The sequence below is a fragment of the Oncorhynchus gorbuscha genome, linkage group LG10, assembly GCF_021184085.1.
Source record: "Oncorhynchus gorbuscha isolate QuinsamMale2020 ecotype Even-year linkage group LG10, OgorEven_v1.0, whole genome shotgun sequence".
Lineage (NCBI taxonomy): Eukaryota > Metazoa > Chordata > Actinopteri > Salmoniformes > Salmonidae > Oncorhynchus > Oncorhynchus gorbuscha.
In genome coordinates this window covers 86294064-86303921 of record NC_060182.1, presented here as the reverse complement: position 1 = coordinate 86303921, position 9858 = coordinate 86294064, and the positions used below count along the sequence as shown (strand labels likewise).

The 9858-nt window shown below is 40.6% G+C and overlaps 1 protein-coding gene across 2 annotated transcripts; it reads right to left on the bottom strand.

Moving 5' to 3' along the window:
* Nucleotides 1-3443: 3443 nt before the first annotated feature.
* On the bottom strand, nucleotides 3444-7846 carry dnal1 (dynein, axonemal, light chain 1). Of its 2 annotated transcripts, none has more exons than XM_046364636.1 (8): nucleotides 7738-7846; nucleotides 6901-6939; nucleotides 6611-6720; nucleotides 6274-6329; nucleotides 6081-6136; nucleotides 5841-5967; nucleotides 4111-4251; nucleotides 3444-3867 (listed from the first exon to the last, which is right to left on the bottom strand). In XM_046364636.1, the coding sequence occupies exons 1-8, from the start codon at nucleotides 7738-7740 to the stop codon at nucleotides 3821-3823; spliced, it is 579 nt and encodes a 192-aa protein (XP_046220592.1). In that variant the 5' UTR covers nucleotides 7741-7846; the 3' UTR covers nucleotides 3444-3820. The 2 variants fall into 2 exon arrangements, with proteins under 2 accessions (XP_046220592.1, XP_046220591.1); XM_046364635.1 differs by lacking the exon at nucleotides 7738-7846 and adding an exon at nucleotides 7245-7488.
* Nucleotides 7847-9858: the final 2012 nt, after the last annotated feature.

Below are 9858 nucleotides of genomic sequence, written 5' to 3'. Positions count from 1 at the left end.
AATGCCATAATCTCTCAAGTTGAGGGTACGTGCAATTGACATGCTGAATGCAGGAATGTCCACCAGAGTTATTGCCAGAGAATTTAATGTTCTGAAACAAAGCTGAACATGTTACAGTTCTTACATGGCCTGCATACTCACCAGACATGTCCCACATTGAGCATGCTTAGGATGCTCTGGATTGACGTGTATGACAGCGTGTTCCAGTTCCCGCCAAAATATCCAGCAAATTCGCACAGGCATTGAGGAGGAGTGGGAAAACATTCCACAGTGTTGCCAACTCCTCAGTAAGGAAAAATATCTATTGGCTGTCCTAAAAGTTGCGAAATTACATCATCATTTGCATAATTGGCCATGGTCATGAAATTGGGATGGATGCTGAAGGAGAGAGTACTAACTTTGTGGGAGACAAAAAAAGTGAGTAAAAAACACCTTAAATATGTTTAGAACGACAAATGAACTTTCTTCTGTCGATTCTGTTTTTTTTTATGTCACAATTCCAACGCTCCTCCTTTATCCATACAAGGGGAAGGCAAGTGTCCCAAAAGAGACACTCTGGCTGAGCTAGATTTCATAGATGTGATATGAACACTGCAATAACATGAGTAGACTTACTTATTGTTTATACCTGAATAGATTACGCCAATGTCTTGTCAAATAATAGTGTATGTACATATGTATAATGCCCTCATGAAAGAACCCCATAGAACACCACAAAACATGCCCTCAATAGTTTAATGCAACATACCAAATTTCAACATTTAAAATGCCATTTAAAAAAAAAATCATAAACATCTCGGTATATATTTATTTTATACAAAACATGCCTAATAATATACAAACTTAAGAAGAAAAAAAAGTGCTAATCGCTAAGACTAGATCTAAATATATATATAATTAGTTCTTCCATCTTTTAAAATACAGTATTCATCCATGCACAGAAAACACTTTAAATTCACCCCATTTTGTGTGCAACCTCATATTCCTCCTTCAAGGCTGCATACAGGCTCGAAACTAACGTCCTTTATGCATGCAAGCCGAGTGCGAGGTCCTTTATGCATGCAAGCCGAGTGGGAGGTCCTTGATGCATGCAAGCCGAGTGAGAGGTCATTTATGCATGCAAGCCGAGTGGGAGGTCATTTATGCATGCAAGCCGAGTGGGAGGTCCTTGATGCATGCAAGCCGAGTGGGAGGTCCTTGATGCATGCAAGCCGAGTGGGAGGTCCTTTATGCATGCACGCCGAGTGGGAGGTCCTTGATGCATGCAAGCCGAGTGGGAGGTCCTTGATGCATGCAAGCCGAGTGGGAGGTCCTTTATGCATGCAAGCCGAGTGCGAGGTCCTTGATGCATGCAAGCCGAGTGCAAGGTCCTTTATGCATGTAAGCAGAGTGAGAGGTCCTTTATGCATGCAAGCCGAGTGAGAGGTCCTTTATGCATGCAAGCCGAGTGCAATGTCCTTTATGCATGCAAGCCGAGTGCGAGGTCCTTTATGCATGCAAGCCGAGTGCAAGGTCCTTTATGCATGCAAGCAGAGTGTGAGGTCCTTTATGCATGCAAGCCGAGTGCGAGGTCCTTTATGCATGCAAGCCGAGTGTGAGGTCCTTGATGCATGCAAGCCGAGTGCGAGGTCCTTGATGCATGCAAGCCGAGTGTGAGGTCCTTGATGCATGCAAGCCGGGTGCGAGGTCCCGTATGCATTCAAGCCGAGTGCGAGTCAGGAATCGTGAGACAATAAGACCATCAGCACCCATACAAAAATGTAAATGTGCTTTTTGGAGCAGGGCATCATAGCCCGCCTTGGTTGGTTGCTTAAAAATAAATACAAAATGTCTTGCTCACGAATGGGAATGTAACCTTGTCCCCAGGCTAGAGGGCCAGCTGATAGACAAGACCAATGTGCATGTACCTTTTAGAATGTTTGTGTAGTTACTTCAGAGGAGGCCGTTTCATAAGTGCAACAGTGACATACAGTGGGGCAAAAAAGTATTTAGTCAGCCACCAATTGTGCATGTTCTCCTGCTTAAAAATATGAGGCCTGTAATTTTCATCATAGGTACACTTCAACTATGACAGACAAAATTGGAAGAAAAAAAACAGAAAATCACATTGTAGGATTTTTAATGAATTTATTTGCAAATTATGGTGGAAAATACATATTTGGTCACCTACAAACAAGCAAGATTTCTGGCTCTCACAGACCTGTAACAACTTCTTTAAGAGGCTCCTCTGTCCTCCACTTGTTACCTGCATTAATGGCACCTGTTTGAACTTGTTATCAGTATAAAAGACACCTGTCCACAACCTCAAACAGTGACACTCCAAACTCCACTATGGCCAAGACCAAAGAGCTGTCAATGGACACCAGAAACACAATTGTAGACCTGCACCAGGCTGGGAAGACTGAATCTGCAATAGGTAAGCAGCTTGGTTTGAAGAAATCAAATGTGGGTGCAATTATTAGGAAATGGAAGACATACAAGACCACTGATAATCTCCCTCGATCTGGGGCTCCACGCAAGATCTTACCCTCTGGGGTCAAAATGATCACAAGAACGGTGAGTAAAAATCCCAGAACCACACAGCGGCACCTAGTGAATGACCTGCAGAGAGTTGGGACCAAAGTAACAAAGCCTACCATCAGTAACACACTACGCCACCAGGGACTCAAATCCTGCAGTGCCAGACGTGTCCCCCTGCTTAAGCCGGGCCCATCTGAAGTTTGCTAGAGAGCATTTGGATGATCCAGAAGAAGATTGGGAGAATGTCATATGGTCAGATGAAACCAAAATATAACTTTTTGGTAAAAACTCAACTCGTCGTGTTTGGAGGACAAAGAATTCTGAGTTGCATCCAAAGAACACCATACCTACTGTGAAGCATTGGGGTGGAAACATCATGCTTTGGGGCTGTTTTTCTGCAAAGGGACCAGGACGACTGATCTGTGTAAAGGAAAGAATGAATGGGGCCATGTATCGTGAGATTTTGAGTGAAAACCTCCTTCCATCAGCAAGGGCATTGAAGATGAAACGTGGCTGGGTCTTTCAGCATGACAATGATCCCAAACACACCGCCCAGGCAACGGAGTGGCTTCGAAGAGGCATTTCAAGGTCCTGGAGTGGCCTAGCCAGTCTCCAGATCTCAACCCCATAGAAAATCTTTGGAGGGAGTTGAAAGTATGTGTTGCCCAGCAACAGCCCCAAAACGTCACTGCTCTAGAGGAGATCTGCATGGAGGAATGGGCCAAAATACCAGCAACAGTGTGTGAAAACCTTGTGAAGACTTACAGAAAACATTTGACCTCTGTTATATACCCTTTGTTGGCAATGACAAAGTATTGAGATAAACTTTTGTTATTGACCAAATACGTATTTTCCATCATCATTTGCAAATAAATTCATTTAAAAAATCCTACAATGTGATTTTCTGGATTTTTTTTTCTCATTTTGTCTGTCATAGTTGAAATGTACCTATGATGAAAATTACAGGCCTCTCTCATATTTTTAAGTGGGAGAACTTGCACAATTGATGGTTGACAATACTTTTTTGCCCCACTGTACATACATCAAACATTAACTGTATTACCTCTTTCGTATTACTTTTTATTTCATGAAATCCATGGAGCTGTAAAAGTTTCATTAATGTGCTTCTATGAGAGGTCATCTCCCAACCAGTGGAATGAGCTTATTTAACATCTAAAAAGAGATCAAATAGGATATTGCCTGGTGGATTGATTCTCAATGATGCTGGTATAGAAACCATTTCAATAAAAATATTTTAAAAACAACAATCTGTAAACTGTAAGAGATTAAATAGAATGTGTTAACTGTCTCCCTCGTCATCATCATCCGCCTTGATCACTGGGTTCCCTAAAGAGGAGAGATGGAGACCAAAGCTGTAAGGATTGTTGACACATCAATAGCAAAAACTACTGAAATAAGCGATGTGAAATGACAGCAGGCTGTTCTATACGGAGCCACACTATTTAAAGATAGGCTCAAAATAGTGTACTTTGGATCAGCCCGATAGTAAGTAGCTTAGGATGACATCAATACAGTCCTAGGAATATAGCATCCTATTAGAGAAAACAAATAGAAGGTGGACAGTCTTACCATCTAGTTTCTTCAGCTTGGGCAGCCTCTTGGTGGCCTCTTCTAGCCAGTTCCCCTCAGCGGAGTACTTCTCCTCCAGGGGGTTTCCAACAAACACCATGTCCACTAAGGATGGAAGGTCAGCTAGCTTCACGAACTCAGCTGTAATGGAAAACCACAGTTGTAATGGCGACCATCAAACATGTTATCAGAATTGACTTTATTCACGAGGCAGGCATGATGATGAGGATATTACCATTGTAATTACCACTCTAAGGTGGGACATTTTTTCCACCGTCCACAACACAGAGACACAGAAGTGACTGTGTATGCAGCGAAATGCTTATCTTCCTAGTTCGTATTGATCAATTCAGTAAACAACACACACACAATAATAAAAATTGTAAAACAATCACATTTAGTACAGCAGGAGATATAAATATTACAGTTGAAGTCAGAAGTTTACATTCACCTTAGCCAAATACATTTAAACTCAGTTTTTCAAAATTCCTGATATTTAATCAGAGTAAAAAGTCCCTGTCTTAGGTTAATTAGGATCACCACTTTATTTTAAGAATGTGAAATGTCAGAATAATAGTAGAGAGAATGATTTATTTCAGCTTTTATTTCTTTCATCATATTCCCAGTGGGTCAGAAGTTTACATACACTCAGTTAGTATTTGGTCGCATTTGAAGATCTTCATCTGGTTGCAATCACAAGGGTCCCAGCTACATAACAAATGGTCCTTTTGTTCGATGAAGTCCTTTTTTATATATAAAAAAAGTATGTTTCAATGGCACGCTTGACTCAGTAATCCACCGATTTCCCTCGTTCAAAATGCATACAAAAATGAATCCTGTAAGTTACCGATAAACTTCTTCTGAACAAGTCAAACAACAACATTCCTAATCAATCCTCAGGTACCCTTTTATATAAATAAATGATCAAATTTAAGATGGAGAATACCAGAGACCATTACCGGAGATAAATATCGAAGTATGCGCACTCACCGGAACGCGCTTCAAACACTACAGACAAAATAGGAGCCATTTAGAAAACTACAAAAAAAACAAGCCTGAAACTCTTTCTAAAGACTGTTCAAATCTAGTGGAAGCCCCAGGAACTGCAATCTGGGAGGACTTCCTTTTATATTCCCCATTCCCAGCCATTGTAATCAGAGGTGAGCTGAAAAAAAAGAAATCTGGATGGATTATTCTTGGGTTTTTGCCTGCCATATCAGTTCTGTTATACTCACAGACATTATTTAAACAGTTTTGGAAACAGAGTGTTTTCTATCCAATACTACCAATTACATGCATATCCTAGCTTCTGGGCCTGAGTAACAGGCAGTTAAATTTGGGCACCTCCTTCATCCAAACTTCCGAATACTGCCCCCTAGCCCGAAGAAGTTTTAAAGGCACAGTCAACTAAGTGTATGTAAACTTCTGACCCACTGGAATTGTGATACAGTGAATTATAAGTGAAATAATCTGATAGTAAACAATTGTTGGAAAAATGACTTGTGTCATGCACAAAGTAGATGTTCTAACCGACTTGCCAAAACTATAGTTTGTTACCAAGAAATTTGTGGAGTGGTTTAAAAATTAGTTTTAATGACTCCAACCTAAGTGTATGTAAACTTCCGACTTCAACTGTATGTAAACATTATTCAAGTGACCAGTGTTCCATGACTATGTACATAGGGCAACATGGCACACTCTTGGCCCATGGAAATGAAACCATTGCCTACCCCACTCCTTGACCAGGTTGTTAGACATGTAGAGGACCTTGAGCTTCTTCATAACATGAATTCCTTTTAGCTTCTCTATCAGGTTGTAGGAAATCCACAGTTCCTCTAGCGTGTCACCAACAGCCTCCTGCAGACAGTACAAGGTGATTTAATTTCCTAATCCTATGCAAGAACATCATTGGGCTAAGATTACAACATAGCAACAAGTAATATAGTAGTTCACAAAAATGCCATAATCACCAGTCCGTTTAGATTTTTGATGTTGTTTCGCCCTAGTGATAATATCCGTAGGTTTTCTGTGGGATAGAGAAAAGGCACCACGTCTCAGCTTTTTAAATTATTACACATTTTACACCTTCTCTCCGTTTACATTAAAAGGCCCGAGGTTGAAGTGTTGTTTCCATGAAGACACATCAGTGTGACGCATACTCACTGAGGCCATTCAAGTTGGCAATTTTCTCAATGCAGTTTGTAGACAGGGACAATTTCCTGTTCAGAAGAACACAGTGACAGGAAGTGGAGAATCAACACAGTGACAGGAAGTGGAGAATCAGATTTATAGAAGAAAAGAACAGCAGCATAACATTCTTATAGTGTGTGTGTGTGACCACCCATCTATTGAAATAGGTTTCAGACCAAAGCTGGATAAAGTTTCACAGATGAGAATCCGATTTATGAATGAATAGAGCCCCAGATATTCCTATATTGAATTACCATCCTTGTACTAAGAAATTAGGTCTCAGAATTAAGAGGAATAAGGTTTCACTCACTCGCAGTTGATGAGGGTGGAGAGAGAAGCATCCATCTTCTCAATAGGAGGAATCTGACCATACAGCTTGACTGCTTTCGCCTCCCCCACCTTCTCTCCTGCCTTCTCCTCCTGTTGAAATCACACAAGGTCGCCAACTGTTCTCCTTTTTTATGTAGGAGAGAACTAGACTGGTCCAAAATCTGTTTGTGCTGTAATGCCAAATCCTATTGGCAATTGCCATGAGAGTTAACAAAACGGCACACACAACTTATCTGGGACCAGGCTAAGAGAGAGCTCTGATGCACTTACCCATTTCACAAGGGCTTCTTTTATGGTTGTTGGTTTTGCCTGTGAAACAATAATACAAACTTCTAGTTCAACTGATAAAATCTCAGTCAGTAGTCATGCAAATCCATCAGCTAATCGTGCAGCTATACTGTTGCAGCTATGACCGGCCTTTGCATTAGATACGTTTACAACAGCGTTATGCCTAGCTTATTTTAATGTAATAAATGCTACCACTGACAAACAACTGTCAGTTATAGAAGTGAATCATGCACAAATCAATCATTCAGATCCTAGCAAAGCTAACGTAAACAGAACATAGCACCCTAACGTTAGTTGAGTGTCTTTAGCTAACGTTAATAGCTCACGTTAGGTAGCAAGCCAACTAACGTTAGCAGTAGCTGGACACACGAGTTGATCTTCATACTGTCAAGCTGTCAAACTGATGCAATATATTAACGTTATGCTACATTCACAAGATCACGGCTGGAGAATGATTGCTATTTCCTAGCAGACAGGTTACGGGAGAGACTACATGGACACAGCTAACGCTTAAACGTAAAAACCTTAGAAATTATTAATCGAAATATCTTTTTGGGCGTAAGGTGTTTCCTTTCAGCCCTTTCCCAGGTTAACATTAACTAACGTCGTTCAGCTAGCTAAAGTTAACGCCTTTAGGTGGGGCTGAGACTCGTTGCTGCGTCGTTCGTGTTTATGGCAGTAGCTAGCAAACATTTAATAGTACTATAGCTACAATGTCAACATTGTTTTTTTGTTTTTTTGAATGCAAAATAATCTTTCACGATAGCAAGTTACTGATAAACGACATTCACAAAATATTTTATGAGCCAAACAACTCACCATGTTGTCTTCTCCGGTTGCTATGACACAGACTGAAGCTTCACAAGTCACGACGCATGTGCAGGAGCTCGAGCAAACATCTTTCCCACGCCCGCTACCAAAACCCTCCTCCTCATCTTCTTTTTCTTCTTCTTCTTATTTTTCCTCCTTCTTCTTCTTTGGTATTATGGCGGTCAACAAACAAATGTTATAAGTGCATGCCGCCACCGACTGTATTGGCTGTGTATCATCCTACTGTTATGTTAAATCTTTACACTGTGAAAAAATTGTCCTACCAACTAATACTGCACCCACTAAAACCTCACCACTATTCCACGGAGATCGGGCTGCCTACTGAGAATTCGTAGGCGATCGGAAAAAAAACACTGCCTTCCATTCTACTAGCTAACATGCAATCATTGGAAAATAAAATTGAAGACGTACGAGTTAGATTACCAACGGGACATTAAAAACTGTAATATCTTATGCTTCATCATATGTTCATCATATATGCATAGTCACTTTAACCATACCTACATGTACATACTATCTCAAAAATCCTAACTAACCGGTGTCTGTATATAGCCTTGCTACTGTTATTTTCAAATGTCTTTATACTGTTGTTTTATTTCTTTACTAACCTACACACACATACCTTTTTTGCGCACTATTGGTTAGAGCCTGTAAGTAAGCATTTCACTATAAGGTCTACGGTGCACGTGACAAATACATTTTGATTTGATTTGATTCACAGAGTCGTGGCTGAACGACGACATTATTAACATGCAGCTGGCTGGTTATATGCTGTATCGGCAGGATAGAACAGCGGTGTCTGGTAAGACAAGGGGGCAGACTATTTATATTTGTAAACAACAGCAGGTGCACGATATCTAAGCAAGTCTCAAGGTTTTTCTCGCCTGAGGTAGAGTATCTCATGATAAGCTGTAGAACACACTATCTACCTAGAGAGTTTTCATCTGTATTTTTCGTAGCTGTCTACATACCACCACAGACGCTGGCACTAAGACCTCACTCAATGAACTGTATTCCGCAATTTAAATGTTTACATTTTTTAAATGTCACCTTTATTTAACCAGGTAGGCCACAAATGCGACCTGGCCAAGATAAAGCAAAGCAGTGCGACAAAAACAACAACAAAGAGTTACACATGGGATAAACAAACGTACAGTCAATAACACAATATAAAAATCTGTATACAGTGTGTACAAATGAAGTAAGGAGGTAAATGGCAAAGTAATTACAATTTAGCAATTAACACTGGAGTCATAGATGTGCAGATGAGGATGTGCAAGTACTAATACTGGTGTGCAATAAGCAAACAGGAAAACGTTCATCCAGAGGCAGCGCTCCTGGTGGCCGAGGACTTTAATGGAGGGAAACTTAAATCCATTTTACCAAATTTTTATCAGCATGTTAAATATGCAACCAGAGAGAAAAAAACTCCAGACCACATTTACTCCACACACAGATACGCTTACAACGCTCTCCCTCGCCCTCTATTTGGAAAATCAAACCATAATTCTATCCTCCTGATTCCTGCTTACAAGCTAATATTAAAGCAGGAAGCACCAGTGACTCGGTCATTAAGAAAGTGGTCAGAAGAAGCAGATGCTAAGCAACAGGACTGTTTTGCTGGCACAGACTGGAATATGTTCTGGGATTCTTCCAATGGCATTGAGGAGTACACCAAATCTGTCATTGGCTTCATCAATAATTGCATCGACAATGTCATCCCCACAGTGACCGTGCATACATACCCCAACCATAAGCCATGGATTACAAGCAACATCCACACCGAGCTAAAGGCTAGAGCTGCCGCTTTCAAGGAGCTACAGCTCAAACAGGAAAAGTGTCAATACAGGACTAAGATCGATGCATATTATGCATATTATCTATGCATAGTCACTTTAATAACTCTACCTACATGTACATATTACCACAACTAACCTGTGCCCCCGCACATTGACTCTGTACCCCCTGTATATAGTCTCCCTATTGTTATTTTACTGCTTCTCTTTAACTACTTGTTCCTTTTATTTCTTATTCTTATTCCTATTTTTTAAACTGCATTGTTGGTAATGGGCTTCTAGGTAAGCATTCCACTGTAAGGTCTACACATGT

What these genes read in the sequence shown, in the direction of transcription:
- dnal1 (XM_046364635.1), bottom strand. Translation starts at nt 7,301, where the DNA reads ATGAAGATCAACTCGTGTGTCCAGCTACTGCTAACGTTAGTTGGCTTG. An exon ending in TAGTTGGCTTGCTACCTAAC is followed by an intron (nt 6,940 to 7,244) that starts GTGAGCTATTAA and finishes ATTGTTTCACAG; the next exon opens with GCAAAACCAACAACCATAAA. An exon ending in TCCACCCTCATCAACTGCGA is followed by an intron (nt 6,330 to 6,610) that starts GTGAGTGAAACC and finishes TCTTCTGAACAG; the next exon opens with GAAATTGTCCCTGTCTACAA.